Genomic DNA, 27,292 nt, shown 5'->3' with positions numbered 1-27,292 from the left:
GTTATGTCAGTAAGGTCTACCGTCACCGGTTATTTAGTATTTTTATGAAGTAGCTTTAAAAAAACCTGATCCTTTATTCCTACAGTCAATCATTCCAATCAACCCTTGGCTAATGATTCTTCTCTCCATCTTCAGCCGTGACTTATGGCGCACCAGCACCAAGAACCCTGCCTCATCGAACGTGCAGTGATAACAGCATCTCTGAGCCCTTGTGACCTTTCCAAACGGCAGTCACCTCCCAGTTAACTGTGATTCTGTTTGCTTAAAACACCAAAGAATTTTGAGACACTGGAAGTTATAGCCATGAGCCTAGAGTCCTGCAGCTCACTCTGAAGGGACAGGATTTTAAAATACTGTGCAGAAATTCTAGCTGATGATGAATAATTTCACCTGAGATGAACCTGTAGGCATTGTTCAGGAAACCACAGGAATACCAAGAGTGCGCTCCACTCGCGTTTGAACTAACTCAGAAAGTCTGAGAAGTCGATGGAACAAACGTAACTCCTGCCCTATGTTTTCACCGGTCGCTAAGAACCGCTCTCAATATAGGAAGAACACAGGATAAACAGTGGGACCACCTCAGAGCTGAGCTAAGGTGGGCTCTGGCATCACGCCGGGGAAACAAAGGCACTGCCAAGCGGGGTGACCCGCCCTTCGTCCCCAGCCGCACCTGAAAGAACCACGCTCTGGCCCCTCGGCAGGCACTCTCTCCTCCTCCCGCCCGTGGGAATCTGGCTGTTGACCACCCTATGCCTGAGAACAGGAGCGAGTGGCAGGACACGTGGCATTTTAAAAGGAACAGGGTGCTGTGTTTTGATTTATTTTAACCAAGAGGCAAGTTTTCAAAATTAAAACACAATAAAAGCAAGCATGATTAGTAAAAAGCAGTCTCAGCTGCTAGAACTGCACTTAAGTCACAGAAATATTAAACCAGATTGTAATGTGGTTTTAATGAACTCCGTGATCCATCTTAACGTAAGAAGTAAGCTATGATCAGGAAATAATACCAGTGACACTGGAACACCACCCAAGATATAAAGGAAGTTGGAGAGAATTTCACCTTTTCATAATAGGGTGCTTTGGGGAGCTTTTCATGGCTTCAAATCCAATTCATAACTGGCCCTATTAACAAAACTGTACCACTTTGTGAGTCCTACGCCTGAAGTAAAAGCTGTATGTATCCGTCTCTACAAGAGCCAAAGCACTGACCCTCCTGCACACCGGCCTACATCTTAAGCAACAGCTATTTCCTTTAAATGCTTATGTCAAAATCGTGCAGGAAAAAGGAAGAGAAGCCATTGGGCAAGGACAGTGTTTTCTTCCAACTGTCCTCCCCCCTCGCTCTGGAGCTCTGAATTCCTCCGGCCCTGGAGCCTCGCTTACCTGAAGTCCTTCAGCTCCTGCTTGCCGCTGCTGTCCTCCCTCCTGTTCTCACTCGGGTCGGCAGCAGCTGCCAGCTGCAGGCTTCGGGTGATTGGCCCCCCACTTCGTTCTCTAGATTTTACACTGAACCTGTCTGTCCGCTTCTTACTGGCCAAGGCCGATTTGCTCTGTAAGACAGCTCTGCTTTTCTGTGCCCTCACGTGCAGGCTCCGAGACGTCTTGCCCGAGAGCTGAGCTGCAGGGTTCTTGGCCGCAGCTCTGGGCTTCTTGCTCTCGTTGTGAGTCATTTTGGCCATTCGGATCGGGCTTAAGTTCCTTAAGGAGGAGCTCGGCTTTTTGGACTTAACCGAAGCCGCAAATTTAACATTCTGCTTGGACCTGAAGGACGAGGAGGGCGGTGGGACCTGTGCAGGGCCCGAGCTGCGAGCTCTGGTCTTGCCCAGAGGCGCCTGCATGCTCTGCATTTTGATCTCTGCATCCGCTGTCCGTCTGCGGTGGCTGCTGCTGTTGTTTCTGTCACTACTTGCAGGTGATGGGTGTCCTCCTTTCTTGGATGAATGGGAGGCTTTTCTTTTGGAAGGAGAAAGAGGTTTCTTGGGACAGCTGAAGGCGGCGTGCTTGTTCAGGCTCCCGATGTACGTGAACTCTCTGTTGCAGTACGGGCAGATGTGCGCGGACGGCTCAGGCGCGTTTTTTAGGTCGGCTTTCTGCTTTGCAGATTTGTTTTTTTGAAGGATGGCTTTCTGGACAAGCTGGTTCTTTTTCTTCAACGCATTTAACTTGAGCTTATTCGAGGACATTTTGCTGAGCTCAACACTAAAGTTCAGTCTTTTGGGCTGTCCCATTCGTCGGAAGGCATTCTTCCCAGAGTTGTCCAAAACCACCACACCGTTTTTGGGCTGCACAGTCTGCTTCAGCGGGACTGGATTCTTCTTCGGGGTATACCTCTTCTTGTCGCTGGCGGAGGCACATGCCAGGATGTGTTTGTGCAGCTCAGGCATGTTGTCCACACCCTTCCCACACTTGGTGCAGCGAATGGCGGTGGTAAACGTCTGTGGGATGTTGTGTGTAGTGAAATTTGTGGCCGTCACACCAATGCCCAGGGGGTTGCGGTGATGGTACTGAAACGGAGGTGGTTTAAAGCTTGGGTAATGTTGATTGAGACCCAACCGAACGTCTGGGTCTTTCGTCTTTATTCCAGAAGCCATTATTTTTATGGTCGTGTAAAGCTCTTCTGAGGAATCGTTCAGCTCTTCTTCTTCTTTAGACGTTTCTAAAGGATCTTCTGGCAAACTCTGCCTATGCTCTACGTGGGCCTTGCTGGGATCCGTAAAGTTCTGGGGCCTCAGGGTGCCGCTTTCAAACTCATGGTGTGTGCACACCTTATCGGGGTGGAGATCTCGCTGGTGCTGCTGCAGATTGCACAAAAACGCAAATTCTTTTTTACAAACCGAACACACAAAGATATTCCCCACTCCATGAAGCAAAAAGCGATGTTCTGACAAATCAGTTTTAGCCTTAAAGAGCTGCACACAAAATTCACATTTGAAGGGCCATTCCTCAGCATGAATGGATAAATGTTTGGTTAGATCTTTAATGGAAAGAAAAGGTGATTCACAGACGTTGCAGACAAAATTTTTGTTGAATGTCTCCTGAACGATATCCCGCGCAGTGGCCGACTGGGATTCTTCCCTCGCTCTCAGACCTTCGTTCTCTAATTCCTCCTGTTTAAAAGATATCATGGGGAGAGAGGCTTCCAGATTATCCCCCGAGGAAACCACAGACGATACCGCTGAGAGAGGAGGCGGCGAAGGAGAAGACGAGGAGGATGAAGAAGAGAATGAAGGCGAAGAAGAGGAGGAGGAAGATGAAGAGAGCGTCGGAGGCCCCGGTGAAGCAGCAGACGTGAGGGGCTCCACGGAAGGAATGGGAGATGGCGAGGGAGACACCGTCGGGGAAAGAATTGGAAGTGGGGACTGTGCGGTGGCATTCGAGAGTGGGGAGGGACACGGATGAGGGGATGCCCCGGAAGAGGGGGCCGGAAGAGGTACAGTAGGAAGCAGCGGAGGGGGTGGGGTGGCAACGGTTAACACAGGAGGACAGGGCTGGGGGGAAGAGGGATTGGTTGGGGTCAAGAGGGGAGGCAGCTGCCCGGAAGAAAGGGAAGATGTCTGCAGGGCAGGTGACGAAGGAGGAGACTCGCCAGGAGGAGCCGGTAAGCTAGAGTCGGGACCAAGGTCAGGGTCCGGCTGAGGATCTAGGGGTTTACAAGGACTGGGGCTCCTGGTCACATCTGGAGCATTTTCTACAGGTAAGTCGACGCCATTGTATTCATTGAGAAGGACCTTCTGTAGCATGCAGGTGGTTGGCTTCTTTTTCTTTACAGCACTGCAGGCTGGCTGCACCAAATGATTTTCTTTGAATTCCTTGCCTTCAGAGTCACTACTAGGCTTTTTATGCACACTGAGATCTAACACAGATTCCCACTGGACCGGAGCCTTGCCTGTACCCTCGGCCTTCTGTTTTACACCACTGGACAAATCCAGTGGCTGTTGGTTGCATACGTTGCTAAAAGTAGAACTAGCTGCCCACTCTTTAGATACTTTATATTCATCAAAGCCTGGAGGGCTCCCAGTTTCTCTCTCATCTCTCCCAGACAAACTCCATGCTGGTGAGTTGCTATGACTTTCTAATTTGGGCTTTTTGGAACTCAGAACTGCCTCAGTCCACATGGCTTTCCCATCGCCCGGCTTCCCAAAGTCTCGAAGGGCAGGACTGTGCTGTGGGGAGCTGGGGGGAGAGCTGGTCCGCCTCTTAAACCTGCTCGAGGTCACAGGGAGCATCGACGCAGGCGTGGACACACAGACAGGACCTAATTTAGGTATTTCAGTGGCTGAAATCCCTGCGGGAGGAGTTAGTTTATCCTGGGTCTGAAGAAGTTGTTTGAGCTTTGATGACAAATACACATTTTTCTCTTTGTGGAACGAAACGGCCTCTGTGGTTGATATGCTGAGAGGCAGGCTCAGGGAACACGAAGGTGCTACGGGATCAGACTCGGCCTCGGCTTTAATTCTGGGCAACACAGGGGGACTGGCAGTCCTCCGTCTCTTGGACTCACTGTTTGTGCTGCTGGAAGGCTCTTTAGGAAGATCATCCGTTACAGGGACCTGTGTGGTCTTTATATTTTGAGTTATTTCCACTGTAACTGGGGTGAGCAGACAGTTGATGCCGTACACGTCTGCCGAACCGGATTCCATCTCAATGACATCACAGTTACTGGTGCTGCAGCTGGTCTGAATTTTACCATCAATATAGTAATTCAAATTTTCAGAGATATTGCTAGAAATATCCATGATGTACACGTCGTCTGCCTCCCCTTCCTCCTCTGGCTCGGTGCTGGGTACGTAGACGCTCTGGGCAGGCGGGGCCTGCTCTGCCGGGGGCCGCTGCTCTTCGAGGAGACCCCCTTTCCGCCGCACCCCCTTAGGGATCAGGTGCCGCTCGTGGACCCTGCGCTGATGCCGCCTCATGTTAGTGTGGGTTCCGAAAACCTTTTTACAGTATTGGCACGGATGAAGCTCTTTAACGTCTCCGTTCTCTTCTACAACAGAAGAACTGACTGTGTCTGGGGAAGCCTTCTCTGAACTCAAGGCCAGAGAGTCTTGCCCGAGACTGGGAGGCTGCGCGTCATCCTTCGCAGGGGCGCCGTCCCCGGGCGCCTTGCCATCGGCTGAGGCCTCCGGCGGCCGGAGCGTCAGGCTGGGCTTGCGCTTCAGCCCCGCCTCGTGGCGCCGCTCGTGCCGCCGCCGGTTGATCTGCGTGCCGAACGCCTTCCCGCAGTACTTGCACTTGAAGGCGTGGTTTACCGTGGATATGTGGATGTGCATGTGCCGCTCCAGCCCTTGTTTGGTCGTGAACTTCCTCTCGCAATGCTGACACGGAAACAGAAACGTCTCAAACACGTCCCCGTTGGCCTCTTCTTTAGCTTTGGGAATTCTGAGAGCAGGTGCTACGTCCGGAGAGTCTTCAAGAGCGCCCGTCGGAACAGTCTGTGGCTCTTCTAATAAATCCTCCGGCCTCTCATCACACCGCATCTCCGGCTCTCCCAAGGTGCTCTCGCCTGGCACGCCAGCCGCCTCCTCCTCCTCCTCCTCCTCGTCCAGCTCCCCCTCCTCCCCCTCCTCCTCCTCTTCCTCCTCCGCGTCGTTCGCCTCGCTACGCGCCGCGTCCAGCTCTGCGGCCTGTCCCGCCTGGGGGTCCTGGGCAGGGGGCGGGAGGGCGGGCTCCGGAGGCACATCCTGACTAACCGCCTCCTGAAGGACGGCCGTCTGCTCGGGGGCGGAAGCGGAAGGCTTCTCGTCTTCGTCTCTGGGGCCTGGAAAGCACAGGGAGGCAGAAGCACGGAAGTCAGGGCACACGCCAGCCACTTGGGATCAGTTTCCATTATTCACGTTATTTCCCTTATCCCCTAAATGTGTAAGGGAGGTCGTAACAACACACAGCTCTACTTTCTCGGTTATAAAGCTCTACTGCGTAAAATTCCATTTCATTCATTCAGCCAATGTTTAGAGAGCACCTGCTCTGTACCAGGCAGCTCCGTGGGCAGTGAGGATACAACGTGAACAACAAACGCCTGAAGGAGCTTAGGTCCTTCTGTGCTTTGTCGTCGCATATACATAGAAACACATTTTTGTTTACAGAAACTGTAGTGCTTAAAACTGCGTGGGAGTAGTTGATACTGAAATTCAAGACACTATGGTCATGAATTCCAATTTTTCATGATTCCAATCGGAAACCAGAAAATTGCTAAACATATTACCAGGTTAGATTCTTAGTGGTCTGTCTTGAAAGCAATGATTCTCTCCCTCCTTCCTGACTAAACTATATATTGAGAGCTAGAACATTTTCCAAGATCACGCGATCATAATTTTTCATGTAAAAGGAACTTCGGAGCTCACTTCCTCCAAGGCTGATTAAATTATGGAGGACTCAGGAGTACCTCAGAGAAAGAAAAGAGAAACCTGAAGTCACTTCTGAGTCTCTATGCCCAGGAGGAATCCAGCCCAGCCCAACCTGAGGTTAATGGTGCACAGGTGGACTCGCTAGCAAGGTGACAGGTGAGCAGAGACCTAAAGAAAATGAGTCATGCGAGTATCTGGGGGACGGAAGCCCTCTGGACAGAGGAAACAGTAAATGCATAAGCTCTGAGTCAAGAGCATGTTAGATGTGGTCAAGGAATGGCCAGGAAGTCGTAGCGGCCGTAGGGCGAGTGGGGGGGCGGTCCATACGGGGGGAGAAAGGAGAGCAGGAGATGAGATCAGCTCATGCAGAGACTGGTAGGCTGTTGGCCTTTACTCTGAGTAAAACGGAGCTACCGGAAAGTTCTAACAGAGAAATATATGATCGACTGAAATACAAGAGAATCACTCCAGCTGCTACGAGGAAGACAGAAAACTGTAGGTGGACAAGGGTGGAGGCAACCCTACTATATGCTCCAGGAGAAGAGACGAGAGTGGCTTGGGGAGGTGGCAGGAAGTGGTCAGCCTGTGGATTATTTTGCAGATGAAGCTGACAAGATGTGCGTGTTGACTGACTACGGTGGGTGGTGGTGGAGGAGGAAGGGTCAAGGAGGATTCCACAGCAACTGCCGTTATCCTGCTCACTAAACCGTATTAGACGGAGAGAAAAGCCAAGTCTGGTCTGTGTGCATTTGTGTGTGTTGGGGGGAAACTAGAGTTTACTCTGGACGTGCTGAAGTTTGAGGCACCTTATCCATATCCAAGTCAAGATATTAAGTAGTTATATATGACTCACGGTCCAAAAGAGGCTAAGCCTAGAAATGGCTACGTCCTCAGACCAGAAATGGCACTTGGAGCACGGGTCTGGACGAGCTCACTTGGAGAGCGAATGCATACAGAAGAGGGGGGATGGCTGTGTCCCCAGATGACTCCAGTACCCAGGGTTCAGAGGAATTGCCAGGGAGGTATCTGGAGAGCCCAGAGAGTGGCAGCCCTTAAACTAAGGAGGGAGTGACCAGCTGTGTCCAGAACAGCTAATGGGCTGGGTCAGCTGGGAATGCGAAGTGAACACTCCATTTGCTACGGTGGAGCTGTGGTGATGGTGACAGCAACAGTTTCGGTGGGCAAGTGGGGGCGAAGGCCTCAAGGAGCTCAGAAGAGAGGAGGAGGGAGAGGCAGCGAGACTGTAAGCAACCCTCTCAAGTTTGGCTGTAAAAGGCGGCAGAAAAATGGGGAGAGCGGCTAGAAGGAAACACAGGGACAGCAAGGGCCTCTGAGACAGGAGCTGTTATAGAGCGTTTAAGGCTGACGGGGATGGCCCACGATGCTGCTTTCTCTTCAGGACCACCTAACTCTCTGCTGAACTGCACCCCTTTTACTGCAGATACCTGAAGAGTTAAGAATGGGTCTGTAGAAGCAGCAGAGCTACTCTGACTTCTCCTGGTTCTATTAACTGGCTCCCCCCCATGCACTGGACAAGTATTGACTATACACCAGAACTAGGTGAATAAGGCCACCAAGATCCTTATCCTTACAGAGCTCCACTTTAACAGGAGCGAGGCAAGCAGCCAACACTACTACACTGAATTAATGGTCAAGCTTATGGAAGTACATGGTTACCAAGGTACAGGACGGAAGCACACGGGAGGAACATCCAGCGGCTTGGTTAATTGATCAGGGGAGGCTTCTCAGAGAAGGTACTAAGCAGGCAGAACCTGAAGGACAAGGATAGAAGAGGAAAACCAAGCAGGAGCAATCAAAACATGCCGCACACCGTAAATTAGTGTGGACTTAGCTGGAGGCAACGGGGAGCCATTAAGATATTTTAAAGCAGAAGAGTGCCATTTGGGAGATTTGGCTGCAGGGTGTATTAAGGGGTTGGGAAGAGGCAGAAAACCAATACTGATGCAGTGGCATTAGAAGGGAGAGGTTGGCTACCTACACGGAGAGATGGAAACAGAAAGAAGCAGAAGAGGCAGAAAAAAAAAAAGCGGTCAGATCATGGAGATACGCTGCCAGAGTCCTGTAAACAAACTTGGTGACTGCCTGGATACAGGGGACAAGGAAGGGTTTTAAAAGCCAACCTTTTCAAACTCTGCACATGCAGCTATTAATATAAGCTCAACGATTCCGTCCTAGTCCTCCTGCTGTTTCCTAGGAAGATCAGTCTTCCTTTTCCCCCATCTACCACTACCATCCACTAGCAATTAAGGTTTCTGCCTCTAAATGGACACCAGCCTTCCTTCCTCCAGACTTATTTCTTAAATTGCATGAGTTTTCCACAAACTGGGAAACCAGTCATTTGATGGTAGTAATGTATTTCGAATTAGGGGCCAACTCCCTTTCCAAATACATGTTCAACAAAGACCCAGCACATTGCTAAAAAAAATCAAGATGAGACAACAGAAATGAAAATAACATCTCTAAGGCTCAAAAATTTCTTTATACAGTTCATTTTTAGCCAAAATCCATGGCTTCTTTGAATGGAAATATTTTTTCTATGATTGGTAAACAATCCCAGATTTAAAACTGCCCAAAGTAATATGAACCAAAATGTGCACGGCTCTATGAACCAAAGTGTGGCCACACTCGAGGTCTGGTGAGTTTTAAACATAAAGGATGGTTTGGGAAACACAAGGAAGAGTCTGAACTCTCTGCTCAGTATAGAGACTACTTTCTGAGGACCAAACAGAACCTGCAGGAGAAGCTGACATCCACAACGTACAGAACCAATCAAATACTGACCAGCTGCACCACAAGCAGGCAAAATATTAAGTATCTTTTTTTCACAGGACCTGGTGTTATATCAGGAAAAAATAACTGTCCTGAGTTATTGAATGGGAGAGGGGACTGTTGGATTGTTTTTTAATTCTGCCACTAATAGTAGTAAGGTTCTTTAGTATTTTTGTTATTGTTCAAACAAATGTCTTAGCACACCTGCTATCAGCAGGCAGCACTTTTTCTTATAGGGCTCTGGGAAATCAATCTGTCTATTCTTGCTTCATTAAGATGCAACAGAAAATTACAGTCCTTTACGAATGTCAAACAGTGCTAATAAAACGATTATAAAAGGCATCCACAATATTTTGTTGGGCTTTTTTTTTTTTCTGCAAATGTTTTTTGAAAGAGCCACAGCCTGTATTTTGAAATCTGCCTGTTTGGGTCACTACGAACTCTTGAGCAAGCCCGGTCTGTTGCATGAATTTGCCACATAACAAATTAAGACACACACCGCCCCCCTCACTTCTACTGGCAAGAGTCTCGATATGGTGTCTCGACGGCACCAGGCACAGGGCAATCTGCCTTCCCAAGTAACATTCAATCCCCGTCTCTGAGAATTCTTACATCATGGAGGGCCTAGAATATTAATTCTCAAAAGGGGCTCTAAAGAAGAAAATTCTGTGGGGAGAGACATGAAGAGATAAAGTAGGAATTTAAATTCTAAGAAAAAAAACAGAAACTTTTCATTCTATATACTTTTCATTCTGATATATAAAATCAAAGGTGCTTGACATGTTTTAGTGAGTTTTTAATTGAAGTAAAAAACATAAAGAAAAGTATAGCAAGGTGAGATGTCAACAGATGAATACACTGATGTGCTCATTCCAACCCAGCAATGGACTGGTACTGGCACCCCAGAAGCCCCCTCCTGTCCCTGCCAGTAAATACAATCACACAGTATGTTTCATTTTATTTTAACCAGGGAACAACTTCATTTTTAACAAGGAAGGTCTTCAATGATTTTTTGAAGGGGAGGTAAGACGTGTAAGGCTCAACTTGCCACATTAAATTCAGGCGACCTTTTTGCTGTTGAACTCTTTATGGTTCTTGGATGATTCCCAGAAGGGCATTCCAAGGAGATACAAAGTCAAAGTAACTGGTGGCAATGTATACCCGAATCATACAGGTCCAATACCCAAGCTTACCTTCCACAGAATCTCTCATATTTGCAGAGGTGGAATCTGGCTCACTTGTCTTCAGCTGTATGTCTTCAGTTTTGTTTGCTTTGTTTTTATTTTCTTGGGATTTTTTCTTCCCTGAAACACAATATTTATTTATTTGTTTTGTTCGTTCAGCCACTCATTATTATCCTGAATTCTTGGGGACAATTACTAATTCAAACACAGCGAACTGTATATTTCTAGGCAATTATCACCTCAGATTCCTGAAGAAAGATGATGAATATGAATACTTTTAAGTTATGTCAAAGACAGGAAACCCATAAATCCTACATTTTTGAGAATCTCAAGTAACAGTTCCCCTCCTAGCTATAACAGCTATCAAATTAATATGTAAAATACTCCAAAAAAGTTAACAACACTGATGTAACAGGAAAATTAGATAAGAGCACTAATTTCAAGGCCACACAAATAATAGGAACTGGCAGAAGTCTAGATATTTGTAAGAAGCACATTAGAGAAAAATAACATGTTATAACTTGGGCCCTTTTAGTTAAGACATTATCCAGACTTGTCAAAGTAAAACAACAGAAGCAGAGATGTTACTGAATGGCAAGGGATACTCCCATGCACCACAGCTCAAATATCAAATGCAGAGTAATTCTGGATAATTCACTGTCAGCCCGCATGGCACTCTGAGGGTCCCAGGTCCAGCACAATTCAGCATTTCATTAACAACTCGCAGGATGAAGTCAGGAAACACTAACTGCGTTCCAAGTGACAACGCAGTTCAGAAGATAAGATTGAAATGCAACACATATCTGATGAGCTGGAACAATGAACTAAAAAGTCCCCGAAATATTCAACATGGAAAAACAATTCTCTGTGCAAGTACTAATACTGAAGGTTTGGAAGCTCAGTCTCTTTGGGATTTAGTCAGAATCTGTGACCTTGTTCCACTTCTTCCATTCTACGCTTCTTACTCCTGGTGGCTGTTGGTTTTCGGTTTCAGATTCAGAGTAAGTCCCTTTCCATCTCCCCAAACCTTCCTTCTCTTTCTGCAATGCTCTCCCCAGCCAGGCCCCAAACAGCTCTCAGAGCTGTCCTTTCTCTTTCAGAACAAGCCTCCTGACACCTTTATCTCTGGTCTAGTAAAACGACAAACTAGAAACCACTCGGAGCTTCTGGAAATCGGTATTCTCCTTAACCGAGAATCACCAGAGAGGAGAATAATTAACTAAAATATAGACAACAGATGAAAATGAGGTCAGAGACACAAAATACCACCACTGCAAAGATCAGGATTAAAAACAGAAACATCAATTACAATACAAAGCAAATATTAACCCTAAAAAACATCCACAGATTTTGATAAATATTTGAGATGCAGACAAGAAAAATAAAGTATAGAATACTTAATAATCAGCCATTTAATTTGTTAGTCTTAAAAAACAAATTCTAAAACACCATTTTAAATCCCTAATTCTTCAGCCTGTTAAAAAAAAAAAAAGCTGTTTTTTGCAATTATATAAAACCTTCACTCAAATTCCTGATAACAACACACCAATCCGTTCACTTCTAAAGGCAGCTGAAGTGGAACCCAGGACACAAGCATATACTTCACTGGAACCACACTCTGGTGGAAACAGAAGCTGAGAGTCTGCCTGGAGATGGCCCATTCAAGTCTCCAGGTGGAAGGGTTATAAACCAATCCCCTCTGCAAGGGGCAAGGACATGAATACACCTTTTCATATTGTAAGAAGTAACCTCCTCTCTCAAGTCTTTCTCCCTTTGTCAACTTAATAGCACTTAGCCTAAATCTGATGATGACAAAGGCTCTTGAAAAATACAGCTGTGTTTTAAGGGAATTTGGATTCAACCAGTTTTCTTATCCTCATTATGACATATGCCCTTCCTTGTCTGTGATGCCTGGCCCATAGCAGACTACTGGTAGCAAACAATGCAAATATAAAGGATTACCTGGCTGTTAACATAATTGCTGTAGTAAGTGCAGTTCATGTCTGATGAGGTTCACAGAAAGGGCTCCTAGCGCCCACAGACACCTGATTCAAAAGTTATATTCAGACAGTTTTTCCCCTGGATCAAAACCCCCCAATTTTTATATCAGTACCACCTCATGTACCCCAAACAGGGCAAAAGAATGTGACCCTTTTCTTTTTTTTGACTAACCTCTTACTTTCTACTTTGTACAGGTATGAACTTTCGAAATAAGTAAAACTGAAGGCGTAAGCCCTACCTCTTACACATAAACCTTACATACTTTTTTTCTAAGTCATACTGTAAAATATAATAGAAAAACAGATGTCAATTTGTGGTAATACAATCCCTTGCAAAAGCAATTCAAAAAATTTCCTGAAGCCTATCAAGTGCTATATGAACCTAGTAGCAGGTTGTACAAAAAAAGTAAACTGGCCTATATGTATAAATAGACTATTAAATAAGTAAAATTTCTACATTTACATAAAGCAAAGCACAACTTTAACAGTACCATTCATTGATATGTACTAAGAATGAAATCATATAACTAAAAGGTAAAAGTGCTATTTTTAGTTTTATTCCCTACATAAAAGAATATTAGAACACCCAGCTGATACTGCATGTCAAATGTCTTATTTTTGGACTCTCCAAACCTAATCAGTGAGAAGCTGCACCATCCTCAGATCCCCCCACCCCCGTGCCACCCCTGGTATCCTCTTTAAAAAGCAGGACCAGGAAAGCCTGATCTGCCCTGGGAAGAGACGCCACTTGAGGGACATGTGCATTCTCCTCAGAGGACAAACAAGAGTACCCACCACAGGCTGCTACAAGCGTCCCGACCACAGCACGCCTGACATCTGGGGAGATCACTCTCTGCTGTGGGGCTGTCCGAAGCATCAGAGGACGCTCAGAAGCATCACTGACCTCTACCCACTAGATGCCAAGAGCATGCCCCTCCTTCTATCTGTGACAAGCAAGTCTCCAGACATGGCCTAAGTCTCACCCGAAAGGAGGGAGGGGTTGTCTCTCTACATTAAGAACCACTGGGCTAAACCAATATGGGGGTCCACAGTCTACATATTTATAAACACTTTTTAAGTATTCGAGTAACACTAATAAACCAATTCTAAAAACTAAGAAATGGAACAATTAGACTTAGTTTATGATGAAAATGAGTCTATCATGAATCTAATCATCACTCATTCATGGAATTGAGATTATCTGATACATAAAGTGATTTTCTCAATCTTTATCAGAATCATCTAATACCTGAGTTACTTCCCATTAGGACTGTAGACTAGAGATGAAGGGGCTCCTGAAATCAACTGTCCGACCTGCTATTTTTTCTGAGAGAAACTGAAGACCAGGGTCCCAAGAGGACTGATCAATCTATGACAGAAGCCTGAACCCGGGTATCCTGACTCACACTTAGGTATGCCTAGTGTCACTCATAAAGCCAAATATTGTAATAACACCTGGTGGCACCTGCTATATTTCCTTAAATCAATACATTTTCCCACCGATACTTTGTTTTTGTTCTATATGCAATCAAATTAAAAGAAAACAGAAACAAAAACAACTCATAACCAAAAACAACCTGTAAGGACTTTTACAAAGGGAGGGAGATGTGTTAGTTCCTGTCTGTGAGGCAGGAGGTGCCTGGAGAACTGGTCCGGCAGAGCCGCTGGGAGCCTGGTAAGTACACATGTGCACTTACCCTCAGGTTCCTGAAGGGTCCTACATAGAGGCTCTGCCAGCTGCGTGCTCCAGTTGGTCTAAACAAGAAAGATACAGGAATGAAACACAAGGAAAGTGGAATGCAGACAATGACAAAGAACATAATGAAGGACAGGACAAAACTTCATGTATATAAGGAAAAGAAATACACACATAAAGATGAAGAAAACTGAATGAAACAGAAGGAAAACAGCAGTTATCCACTGCATCAAGGTTCTCCCCCCACCACCCTCCCTCAAATAATAATCTTTGGTTCTTAGTTGGGGATCGGATGTGGTATACTTACTCTCAGGCCTATCGCATGCCCGTGTTGTAAAACTGATGCCCTTACCACTTAAGTGCCGTTCCGCTAGACGGCCCGCAAGTCCCAATCCACGCCTCTCATTTTACAGACACCCAAGGACCACAGATATGAAGCCATCTGCCGGAGGTCGCACAACTAAAGCATCTCTAGAGGAGTCAGAATTAAAACCCCACGACGACGATACCAACGGTGCTCCACTACATTTCGTTCTCAAGAACAATAGTGCAGAATATAAACATTCTTTACAAAGCACTTTATATCCATCATTTCACTCGTTTTCAACGGCAAATGAAAGAAAAGTGATACAAAGACTTTCACTACATTTAAAGAAATGATCAAATTGGAATGGAGATTTTTTTCCTGTTCAATTTTATCTTACGCCAGAAGCAAGTTATCAGTCAACAGCACGGAACCCCAATCTGAGCAAATATGGTAAATAATATCAATAAAATCTGATTTTCTGGGCTTCCCTGGTGGCGCAGTGGTTGAGAGTCCGCCTGCCGATGCAGGGAACGCGGGTTCGTGCCCCGGTCCGGGAAGATCCCACATGCTGAGGAGCGGCTGGGCCTGTGAGCCATGGCCGCTGAGCCTGCACGTCCGGAGCCTGTGCTCCGCAACGGGAGAGGCCGCAAAAGTGAGAGGCCCGCGTACCGAAAAAAAAAAAAAAAATGTTTTTTGATTTTCTAGAGAAATAGCTACCATATAGAGAAATCAGACAGCCACTATGACTACATTTTAAAGACAACATGTGGCATTATGCTGCTGGTGCCTGCAATGCAAGGTGCAAAACCAAAATTGCCTAAAACATCACATGAATAATTTAAGTTCTGGACTATTTTCTACTCTTCTGATGAGCTAGACAGACACCAGGAAATTCTAAAGAATAATGTTTCAGTTAAAAATGTTCAGGCATCAGAGAGAATGCAAAATTCTAGAAGGCCTGCTCAAGTTACATTAAAAATTCATCACAACAGTGAAGGCTCATGCATTTGGTGATTGAAATGAATTAAATTTAGAACCATATGTAACTCTACGTGCACTGCCTGCCTCCTCACTGGGGAGCTACCCAACTCTGAAGCTTAAAATCAGAATTCAGTATCAGTGCACAGAAGCAGGTCCAGCCCATCTTTGTATGGGGAGCTTACCGTCTTACTCAGATGCACAGATGATTCCAAACCAGGCAAGACCCACAATCACACCATGAAAGGTCATCAAGGAAACAGGCTGACCTGAACAGGGACCAACCCTGACCCCCCAGAGGGTGGGTGTGCCTGCTGCCCCCAGTTCCTCTCTCACTCAGCCCTGCATCCCTGCAACGGAACTTTCATCCTCTCTACGCTCCCGCGGAACTCCACTCGGACGGTTACCTCTGATCTTGTAATCACAAAACCCCTAATTGCTTTATCTGCCCCCAAGTCTCTCTTTGGCATTTGACAGTATGATCAGTTTGATGGGCTTAACATCTTAAAATCCCTCTCCCGAGCCTTATGACATTACCATCTAGACTGCCCTCCTTCTGTGACCATTCTATGGCAAAAACCTTTCCCTTCTTTCTATCTTGAAATGAGAGGCTCCCACATAGGAAATCTGAAGACTGGAAGCATGCTTTCACACACGGTTGAAGAAAGGCTTCAACAAAGTATTCAGCTAAGCAGAGGATACAGATCTTAGAGATGAGAACAGACATGGAATAATGGAATTAATGGGCTGTATTAAAAGGTAAGAGAGAGAAGAACCCTAAGATTTGGAGTAGAAAGAGCCTTGAAGATGGTTTAACCAAACTTCACCAACACACTTCTCTGAGCTTGCTCTCATTTACAAGAACTGCCTAAAATCTCACAGCAAGTTTGTAGTAAAACTGGGACTTTTATTCCCATCCAACTCACCATTCTATCCACCGTGTTCTAACAGCCTTGTTAGTGACACTTTGTGGGTTCCAATTTCACCCTTGAAAAGAATTAACAGTGCCATATGCATTTCAGGCAAGTTTGAGAAATTCATCATGAACATACAAAGTCATTGTGCATCTTTTTCAATTTCTGAAAGGCAAGGGAGTGGTTTTCCTGACAGCAGGCCCAAAACAAGATGAAAAGCTTAACTGGGGAAAAAGCATAAAGTTCATGTTAAATGACTTCTTTATAGGATTAAAAAAAAAACCCACAAACAAACAAGATCTCTAGCAGATCAGGTAGTAAGGAAGGGGAACCAATGGACAACCGCAAAACCGTTAGCTGAAAGAATGGCCAAACTGATGCTGCGTGAGCTCCTTGAGGGTGGTCAGAGTTAGATCTCAGCACTGTTTCACATCTGGCAGTGGTTTAACATTCTGCAGTGGGTGTGATGAGTAGAGAGAAAAGAAGCTGGAAACGGATATACAAAACTAGGTTTTCCACGAAGAACTACAGGTCATTTCAATAATCTTCATGTTTTTTTGGTTTTTTTTGGGGGGGGGGGCGCTGTGCCACGCGGCACGTGGGATCTCAGTTCCCCGACCAGGGATCGAACCTGTGCCCCCTGCAGTGGAAGCGCAGAGTCTGAACCACTGGATCACCAGGGGAGTCCTTTCATGTATTCTTTAAAAAAAAAAGAAACAGATACTGAGTTTACTACACTGGAAGTCATCAGAAGGAAACCTGTAGCAGCAGGCCCAATGTGAGAAACTGCAACCAGAAAGGCTTCCCTGTGTAAAGGTCGACAATGTCACCACACACGCAAGAACGTGTTTATCAGATGGTCAGAAGTGGCCGTTAAACTGGCCAAGGTGAGACCAGTGGGTAAACAAACCACTTGTGGCCTTAGCCCCATCAGCCCACTGTGTTTCAAAGAGAGAAATGTTAAGGCAGTAAGATGCTGCAACAGTTGGTTTTTACGAAAGTGATATGCTATACATTTTCTACAGATTTCTTTCACACAGAAAATAACCTTGAAATGTACCTGGTAGTAAAAAATTCTGTTATGCTGCTTGGGCAAAATTTCACATCTTTTTCTGTAGTTAAACTCCTCACCAAGAGCTGTCTGCAATCCTGGAGGCAAATTATAAAAATAAAACCTCTCTGGTTTTAAGTTGCTCATGGTATTAAAACAGGACTCTAGGCTTTGCTTCAACAGAAACAATGGAACAAAGTTCTGGATTTTTCAGCGCTGCAGATCACAGTATAAATTCCTGGAATGCTTGCAGCCCAAGCGAGGGATGGGGCGGGGAGAGGGAGCGGGGCACAGTCTTTGCTGCTGTGGAGGCTCTGGCTCCCCACCTCTTCCAAATGTCAGGCTGATGGAAGAACAGCGAAGATCACATCTGAAGGGAGCTTTTAATTTCTTTTTTAAAAAAAGGCTTTTCGCGGCTTTGACTAGATAATTCCAAACACTAGAAATGGTTCCCCAAATAAACTTCAGTAAATTCAAATTAAGAAAGCTTTAAATTTCCTTACACTCTTAGGAACCTCAAAAAGTCTTGTGGCATAAACAAAATGTTAGAGACCTCTGAAACTGAAACAAGCTGCTAGCCTGTTCTGTTTTACAATCGTTTTAATTTCTCAAGTTCTTCTCATGGATTTTCAGTAGCCTTTATTTTACAGGAAAAAAAATGTATCTAAAGTCTGAAAACCTTACATATAAAAAGTGAATTGGCAACTGCAAAGTAAAGAACTTAATTCAAAGTTCAGGTGTCAGTCCCCTGTGGCCAAACAAACCAGGCCTGGGAGCTGTGCAGGGAGGTGGTGTGTTACAAGTGCCTGCAACCCTAAAACACAGGGGACAGCCACACCCTCGAGAATTGGTCAGTCTCAGCAAAAGGAAAGTCTATTTTCTCCTCCCAAAGCCCATGATAAGTTTTACAATGCTATATCCTGATGAATTAATTACAAAACTTAGTTTCAAAATACTTTCAGGAAGTAAAATCTAGATATAAATCTGAGTCAACACAATTGCAACATGTAAAATTCATCCTTTACATTTGTACACAGAAATGCCCACAGGAACAATGGTCAAGCCATATCACCAGTTAATGAAATCAGGCTAAAATTTATCCACAGATGTAAACCAAAAGGATCTGCACTAAGATGTTGGCAGGTGGCTCCTGGTGACAAGATTATTGATGAGGGTATGATACCTGATTCTCCATCTGTTTGTATTTTCTAATTTTTCTAGATGAACATTTGGTTACATGCTGCAAAAAATAAACGATTTTTTAAAAAAGAAGTATCTACAAAAGCCTACAAATTAACAAAATACCTACAAATTAACAAAAAATTAATGAGACAAGAGAAAACTTTTCTTTTGGCTGAGATTAACGTATGCAATTTTACATCAGTACAATTTGGAAAAGGCCTCAACTTTCCACTTTGCCTGCACAGCAAAAAGTATTGAAGTGTTTCTCTTTTCCATCTCCTACCTGTACACCGCAGCATAGTGTCCAGAATGCACTCTCCCCAGGAACACCAAATCCACAACAGAGATACAGTGACATTTGGGATTTAAAATACATTTGACCCTTGACAGCACAGGGGGGTTCAGGACACTGACCCTCTACAAAGTTGAAAATTTGTGTATAACTTGTAGTCAGCCCCCCATATACGCGGTTCCTCCCCAGCTGGGTTTCTGCATCCTCGGATTCAACCAACCTCAGATCACTGAGTACTGTACTGTTCATTATTAAAAAAACTCCGCATATAAGTGGAACCCTGTAGTTCAAACCCGTGTTGTTCAGGGTCAACTGTATTCATAACAGGCATCATTAAATAGCCCTAACTGCTTAAGCATTCACATTACCACTGTGAGCGTTCTGGTATATATCCTTCAATTCTCTTTGCCACGCACCACATTACTTCAAACAAAAAATTGATTTGTCTCCTCCTTTTGAAAAGCCACACACCCCCTATTCTTTTTCTTGTTTCAATGTACTTGGTTATCATATCCATAATTATTTAAGTCAAAAACCTAATTTAAACAATCACCCTGAGTACCTCCCAGGTATAAGCTGAGGGTCAATGTCTTGGCAGTCAACTATGATAACCATGAGAGTCTTGTTCACTAGCTTTTATTTTGCTTCTCCTAAAATGTAAAAATTTGGCAATGGCATTTGAATATGACACATTTTGGTAGAGGTTTAAGCAATTCATTTACAAACACAAAAGAATTTATAGCTACTACACTACCAAATCACTGGGATCTACCATGAAATGAGACGATTTATTCCAGTATAATTTTTAAGACTCTTCATCACTATTGCTAAATGAACTCATTCCCTTCTGTTCAAGACCTCAACTGTCCTCCAGCCCCTCTCACGCCTGCAGATGTGCCTCTATCAGAGCGTACGAAATGACACATCTCTGCTCCCATCGGAAAAGAGGTTGGAGCTCTCCAGGGCTTAGGCACGTACCCGGGGTAGCACAAATTCACCCCTCTGACAAACTCAAAACTGCCGAGGTTGTCTTTCAGATTCAAGAAGCAGGGAAGGAACTAAAATGTATTCTCCTCACAAAGCAATTATTTTTAAAATCACAAGTTACATATAAATTCAATTCCAGATTTTTTCTCTTACAGACCTCCACCTAAAAACAAAATCCTACTAGCCTACTTAACAACTCATCTCATCCTCACATGTATTAGCCTTTATCAGACTACTATTAAAATTTACCCCAAGCTCATTATTCTTGCTAGATAAAAAAATTTTTCCGCTACATACTTTGTGAAGTTTCTGGAGTAACAGTGAAGTAGAAGTATTTTGATCATTTTCTTGGGTGCTTGTTACCTACAAGGCACTTTGTTAAGAGCTATAAGGGAACACATATATATTACTACAAAGATGTCTGCCCCAAAGATATTTAAAATGGAAGTTATTTGTCTAACTTTGTGAAAAGCAATCCCCTTTGCAAAAAAGGCCCTACTAATGTCAACAAGAAGCAAATCTTGAGTGGAAAAAATGTTCTAGAAAATGTGTATTTCATTAAAAATAGAAAGAAGGGAATGCAGGAGGGAGGAAGCTGGCAGGAAGGATGGGGATGGCAGAGAGAGAGGGAGGAAGGGGGGAGGGGGGAGAGCGGGAGAGGGGGAGAGAGACAGCATTGGGGGCGGGGTGATGTAAATAACCGTCCAGCCAGGTACAGTGAGGAGGCTCAGGGAATCGCTAGTAACCAAGCTACAAGCTACAGCCCGCCCTTGGTAGGAACACAGCCCACGGGGCTCCAGCTCTGCTAACAGGCTCCAGCACTGAGATCACAGCCTTTTAGAAACACTAAATCTTACTCGGTGCCGCTCTCCAACAAGGATTATCCCACAGGGTCCCGAGTTGACGCTGCTTCTCTCTTTTGCCAGCGTAGAGGTGAAATAACGCCCTCAGGCAACAAAGAAGTCCAGGAGGAAGAGCTCACAAAAGGATGAGGATTTGAAACACAGCTGCCTCCTAGGCCAGTGTCCACGCTGGGAAAAGGGGTCTCACTCTCAATCCAGTCACGCATTTCACCTGCCCCCAAAGGTTCCTGTGTCACCAAGGTCACACATCTTCCCTGCAAAGAGCTGACCCCAACTAAAGTGAGACTCGGACTGGGCTCTCCCCACCCCCCTCCCTGGTGTTGGGGTGGCATTCTGAATAAAACAGGTCCCCAAACGACAAGAGCCCACAAAACGGAAATTCACAGAACTGAAATTATATTGCGCAGCCATGGGCCAAGACACGATTAAGGAGAAGTAATCTTGGTTCAGAGCAGAGGGGAACTAACCATGATGCATACGGGTGATAACTACCTGACACTGTCCTAGGGAAGGGAACCCAAGATAATGTGCACAAGGAACTAACTTCGCACAGTGGCTGACACAGACTCAGTAAATGGAATCAATTGTACGGATTATGCACAGTAGATTCTACTAAACAAATTACAGAAATCCCACGCCTACAAGTCTAAATTGTCAGCATATGTTCCTTCTTATGAAGACAATACCATTCTGCTTCCCTAACAAATCCGAATTCATCCATTTCTTTTACTCATTTGTTCTACATCGATTCACAGGATCCCACCCAGATATCACGACAGAAACGTACAAGTCCAGTGAGGACAGACGTTTAATTGAGATGAGAGAGAATTACGTCAAACACTCACTAACATCTCCATTCACATATATAAATGCTCCAACAGCAAAGTTGCGAGTATACGTCAATTTTTAAAGTCTGTAACCCACTGATTTTATTGCTTCTAAAGAACACTCTGTTCTTAATTTTTTAAATTAAGCACACTAGTTCACTTTACTGGTTCCTAATCTTTACGGGAAGGAATCTTAGACGTCTTTGAAAATCAGATAGCACCTAAGGCTCCTCTCCCCTCAAAGTCACGAAGAGCCGTAAACACAACACCTGGGGCTCAAGGATACCTGTGTTACTATGAAGTCAAGTGGTGAGTTCATGTAAATATGCATCTTGACAGGAGCGCCCCTGTGTGACCCTGAAAAAGAACCCCAACTCCTCAGACTGCTCAATAAAAGTGCTGCACAGATAATCAGGACATTTAATAAGTATAATACATAATAAATAAAACTGACATTGTCAACTTAAATAGTAACTTCTCCTAAGAGAATGGCTCTTTCACACTTTAGTTTTTCCCTGAATTCATATCAAGATGTAAAATGACAAGATTTCCTAATCTGTCATAAATAGCACTGAAACGGCTCCCACACAGTTACCTTCAAGGATGTCTGATAATTTACTATCTAAGAAAGTGTATCCAAAATTCATCCAAAACCTCACCTGCATAAAATTTTGTTGTAACAGGAGAGTCGCGAGTGATTTGGCTCACATAAAGGTAAGGCAGAGAAACAGGAAGACGGTAAGCCCTTCATTTGGGCAGCAAGCAAATAGTGAAACGTTTACTTTTGCCTATTTAATAAATCAAATTCCAAGAGTTGTCTAATCCACCAACCTGTGTGATCACAGGTGTCCTAGTTGGGGTAACGAGTGAAAGAAGACAGCTTTTAAGATAGAAGCAGATCTCCAGCAACTGAGGAATTCTCTAGTGTCCCAATGTGTATCTAGTTACAGATCCAAAGAGGCTCTTTACTCTTACCTAATTTGTAATCTATACTTAATTCATTCCATGTTGCCAAAGCAAAATATATGGATTTTTTAAAGAAGATACTGAAACTGTTCGTTTCTTTGTTTTTTTTTTAAATCCAGAAGTGCCACGATAGGCCCAAGAATAGGCAGTTACCACGGAGCTACTTTTGCCGGTGGCCACCAATTCCAATGAAGTGGACCGAGGTCGCTGTGCCACACGCGCTCCTGTGAGCCTCTCCCTTAATGCTCAAGGCAACCCTACACTGTAGGTGTTACCCTCATTTTACAGACAGGTAAACGGAAGATCAGAACGTGTAGAGTAATCCACCCAAAGTCACATGCTGGTAACTGGCGGAGCTAGGATTTGGATCTGGCCTTGGAACTCCAAGGCTATGTTCCAGCATGCCACAATGAAATCCACACACTGTACATCTCCCGGCACTCAAAGGTTTAGCTGGGTCAGCAGTTTTTCCCTTCTCTCTTCCCCTCAACATACACACATCAGTCTCGTTTAAACAAGGTATCATTGGCAAAGTACTGATCCAGTTGTATTTAATACAGAAGCAACAGTGAAGCCTGAGCAACATACTTAATGTGCTTTAACATAGAAAGAAGTTGGAGGGGAACATAACAGTCATTTACTATGAAAACAAAGTTTACCAATTCCATGTACTTTCTGACAACTGCCCACAAGATTCAGAAGACCCCACCTCTCTATAACTGAAAGGGGTCAGAAATAGTGTTAGTTAAGGGTCACTTTTTCTTGAGTCAATACTTTCCACGCTCTGATTCAACCATGAATTTAATTTGCTTTAGCAAACAGACAGTAATTTTCCAGCCAATTCCTGAATTTATAATTTCGATGGAATCAAAACCACAAATAGAAGTTATTAAGCTCAACACTCAAATGTGACCTTGCTGTCGAATACTCCTATGATCACACCTAGCAAGGAAGAGATACTTCCTGAATAATATATTTGGCAACTAATAAAACTCCTAAAAGCAAGCAAATCTGCAATCTTAAACCCCTCGTTCAAAAATCCAACCAAGATTGAAACTACTGGTAATTATTCCTTTTTATCTGTTTGGAGGACAGTGAGAGGGGCAACTGTAATTTCAACTCCAGTGTTAATCCTACAAAAATTACAATCCGTATGTGTAAACAGACAAAGATCACAACTGCAACTAACAAGCACTGTGCTGCCGGCAGCATAAATCTGGTCGAAATGAACATGGGTTTCCACTGATGCCAACACTAACATCTTCACAGCGAAGGGACCAAGGCAGGAGGTGGAGCGCAGTGACCTACCATTCCTCACAGGGACCTGAGACTTTCTGCTTTACTTCACAGGAAAACAGGTTCTGAAAACCTCATAGGTTAAAAACAAAAATACAGTCAACAGAATTAGAAAGGCATATTCTATACCTCAAACTGGCAAGAGATGGAAAACTGAACCTAAGAAACCAAATGGAAGAAAAATAACAGAAGGCACAGAAATTTCAGTGTTGCCCATTCTAAACTGTCCCTCAACTTCAAACACCACACATAATTCTGTTTGGGGGTTCTAAACACGGGTGAACAAACCAGTTTGCCCTCATTTTTGTGGCATGTGGTGGCTCAGGAAACCTACAACAGACTGCACCAAGAGGTAGAATTATAAGTACAAGAGGAAAAGATTGTTTATCACTGTAGCTTTAATAGAAATAAGGGGGAAGAGGAATTTTAGCCTAAGTATTATTTCCTGATTTTCTTTTTAACCAAAGCAAAGATAATCCTCTGCAGGGCTTCCCTGGTGGCTCAGTGGTTGGGAGTCCGCCTGCCGAGGCAGGGGACACGGGTTCGTGCCCCGGTCCGGGAAGATGCCACATGCTGCGGAGCGGCTGGGCCCGTGAGCCATGGCCGCTGAGCCTGCGCGTCCGGAGCCTGTGCTCCGCAGTGGGAGAGGCCACGACAGTGAGAGGCCCGCGTACCGCAAAAACAAAACAAACAAACAAACAAACAAAAAGATAATCCTCTGCAGCTCTACATAACAGGTAACATACAGCTCTTTCATTAAAGGTGAGATTAGGTTTTGGTCATTCAGATACTGATTAAAGTAATAAGAACATATAAAATTTAAAGTTCTGAAAGTATCAAAATAGCAAGGATGTCAGACATCATAATCTTATCTTAGAAACTGGTATTTTTGTATACACACACATACAATATCATTATTTTATCATTAAAATAAATCTCTTACCTCTGAAGCTATTCAAATATTCTTTGTAATATTAAAGTATATTAAATTTACTATATAACAATTAAAATAACTACACCATCATATAATGAAAACTTCTATCAAAAAGTATTTTTAAATTTCAGATTCATGACCACAAAAATGAGAAGAGGAAATAAATAGCTACAATAAGTGCTTCAGAATACTGAGGATTTTCTAGTCACTTACCCATAATCCCTCAGGACTTTTTCTCAATATACGTGCCAAGTTTTAACCTTTTAAACAAAGTTACTTCCCCTTAATTTTTAGAGAAAATTTAAACAGAACAGAAAGAAAAATGCTTAAGAAATCTGAAAAATGAAAGCACAGATTACTAAGCAGCAGTTCCGTCCAGCCTACAGTGTGGGTAAGGGTGTTAAGGACTTACTAAACCTTTAAGGAACAACTGAATAAAGAACTCTCAGTACAAGTTTCAGGTGGAAAAAGCCATATTACATTTTGTTACAAATCCAAGAAGTTTTAAGTTTTATACATGCACACATATTCTAAAGACTCTATTGTGGGGTAAACAATCACCCCTGCCCCGCATGAGGAGAATTCAGGAGTGCACACGAACAGGTCAGGGCAACTCCCTTCTCATTCTTCTTTCCTTTCTTGCTTTTCCTCCAGAATGAGTCAAGTTGCTAGAATAGGAACAGCTTTATCAGCAAACAAAACCTCTTAAGAAGCTACTGCTTCAAACACTTCATGAATTCTTAAAGGAAAAGGTAAAAAATAAAAACCCACGCCCCCATAAACATTTTGACAAAACAAACAAGATCCCTATCTTTTGTTGGTGTCACATCGTGAGAGTGAAGGAAACTAATAAGCATGATTTAACTCAATTATACCACAAACAAATCAGAATTACACTTAAAATCAGTTTCTAGACTTAATTTTTAGAGTGTATGTTAATTAAAACATGTTCATGATCTATAACATTCAGCTTAAGAAAACTTTTAAAGTTATATTTTATTCAGTGGAAGAGTCAGTCATTCTCAACAAAAGAACACTAGTTCAGAGGAGGACACTAAACATCAGTGGCTTCTTGAAATCATCAATAAAACAAAATGAAAGAACTCCACAATCCTAGACACAATCCCTCTGCCATCCACACTGCCGAGGGCATTAGGCCAAGGCAATGTCTCACTCGGTTCCTGTGGTTTCCAAACGGATTTCAAAAATAATACACAACTTAAGAGAAATGAAATATTTATAAGAAGCTCAAACCAACAAATATGTCATTAAAAAAACCCAAAACACTTAATAGACGAGCTGGAAAGGGATAAAAATCTAATCTGGGGCTTCCCTGGTGGCGCAGTGGTTGAGAGTCCGCCTGCCGATGCAGGGGACGCGGGTTCGTGCCCCGGTCCAGGAAGATCCCACATGCCGCGGAGCGGCTGGGCCCGTGAGCCATGGCCGCTGAGCCTGCGCGTCCGGAGCCTGTGCTCTGCAGTGGGAGAGGCCACAACACTGAGAGGCCCACGTACAGCAAAAAAAAAAAAAAAAAAATCTAATCTGTTATTTTTTTTAAAAAACTGTTTGAGGTGCTCAAAGGAATACAATAAATCTGTTTAATCCATAAACCCCAAAGCAAAAATAACTCAAGGCATTAGTTTTCACCATAACTTAGCTTTCCAATACCAAAGATTTTACTTAATCACACTGCCTTATTATTTAGGATTAAAATGGACAATTCTAAAGTGAGTAGTGAAAATTCATCTTGGCTAATTAGCAAAGCCTTAGAAAACACTGCTACTTATTCAGTATAAGTGTCCTGCTTAGAAACATTACAAACAAAAACTAGATTTAGGCAAGGTGGAGCCAAACAATTTAGTAGCTGGGCGAACCTGGGCAAACCATGGAACCCCTCAAACATCAGTGTCCTCATCTACAAAGGAGGAGAATGATTCCCTACTTTGCAGGGCTATTGGGAGGATTAGCAATGATGTACCTGGAGCACCAAGCACAGTGCTAGGCACAAGACAGACGTGGTAAAGAAACGAGTAACTGCTGTCACTGTCACCATCAACAGAAAGCAGTTCATCACTTGACGACATGTGCATGTAAGTGTCAAATCATGAGATGTGTCCCTATCAAAATACATTGTAATGAATGAATTCAGCCAAGAGCTCTTGTAAGGTCTGACACTGGTTTAATCTGAGCAGTAATAAAGAAAAACGGTTGCTTTCAACATTTATCTTCTTCACTTTGAGAAACAATAGTAATGTTTTCAAATAATTCCTGCTTCTCCAAGTCATTCAACTTCCTAAACTATGTCGACCAAGTTATTAACATTAATAAAAGCAACTGTCCTTGGAAGCATGCAGAATATGAGCAGATAACGTGAATGCCAGCAGGAGCACCATGTGAGTCTGTCTGAAGCTGCAACTCCCAGTTCCCCACACAACCTTTAACAGTTAAGAAACGGCTATTAATTTTTAACCAGCTTGAGGGTATCCTTGGGGTATTTATCCAATTCCTCAGTTCTTTAGAGGCAACTTCAAATGTAAAAATATATACACTCTCCTCTCTGTAATTCTACTGTGAACATGGAAGTTCATGTATTGGGTTGGCCAAAAAGTTCCTTCGGTTTTTGAGTAAAAATAAGAGACACATTTTTCATTTTCACCAAGAACTTTATTGAGCAACGTATT

General features: G+C 43.8%; 1 protein-coding gene across 4 annotated transcripts in view; it reads right to left on the bottom strand.

Moving 5' to 3' along the window:
* PRDM2 (PR/SET domain 2) overlaps positions 1-27,292 on the bottom strand; it is a 112,307-nt gene that overhangs the window by 27,032 nt on the left and 57,983 nt on the right. For all 4 annotated transcript variants that reach the window (XM_060088997.1, XM_060089000.1, XM_060088999.1 and 1 more), the window contains 2 exons: positions 10,328-10,438; positions 1,384-5,758 (listed from right to left, as the gene is read on the bottom strand). In XM_060088997.1, coding sequence (XP_059944980.1) covers positions 1,384-5,758; positions 10,328-10,438 — 4,486 coding nt within the window. The remainder of the gene's footprint in view (positions 1-1,383; positions 5,759-10,327; positions 10,439-27,292) is intronic.

Source organism: Mesoplodon densirostris, chromosome 2 (genome assembly GCF_025265405.1).
Source record: "Mesoplodon densirostris isolate mMesDen1 chromosome 2, mMesDen1 primary haplotype, whole genome shotgun sequence".
Lineage (NCBI taxonomy): Eukaryota > Metazoa > Chordata > Mammalia > Artiodactyla > Ziphiidae > Mesoplodon > Mesoplodon densirostris.
The sequence above is the reverse complement of the archived record's forward strand: the minus strand, read 5'-3'. Positions and strand labels throughout refer to the sequence as shown.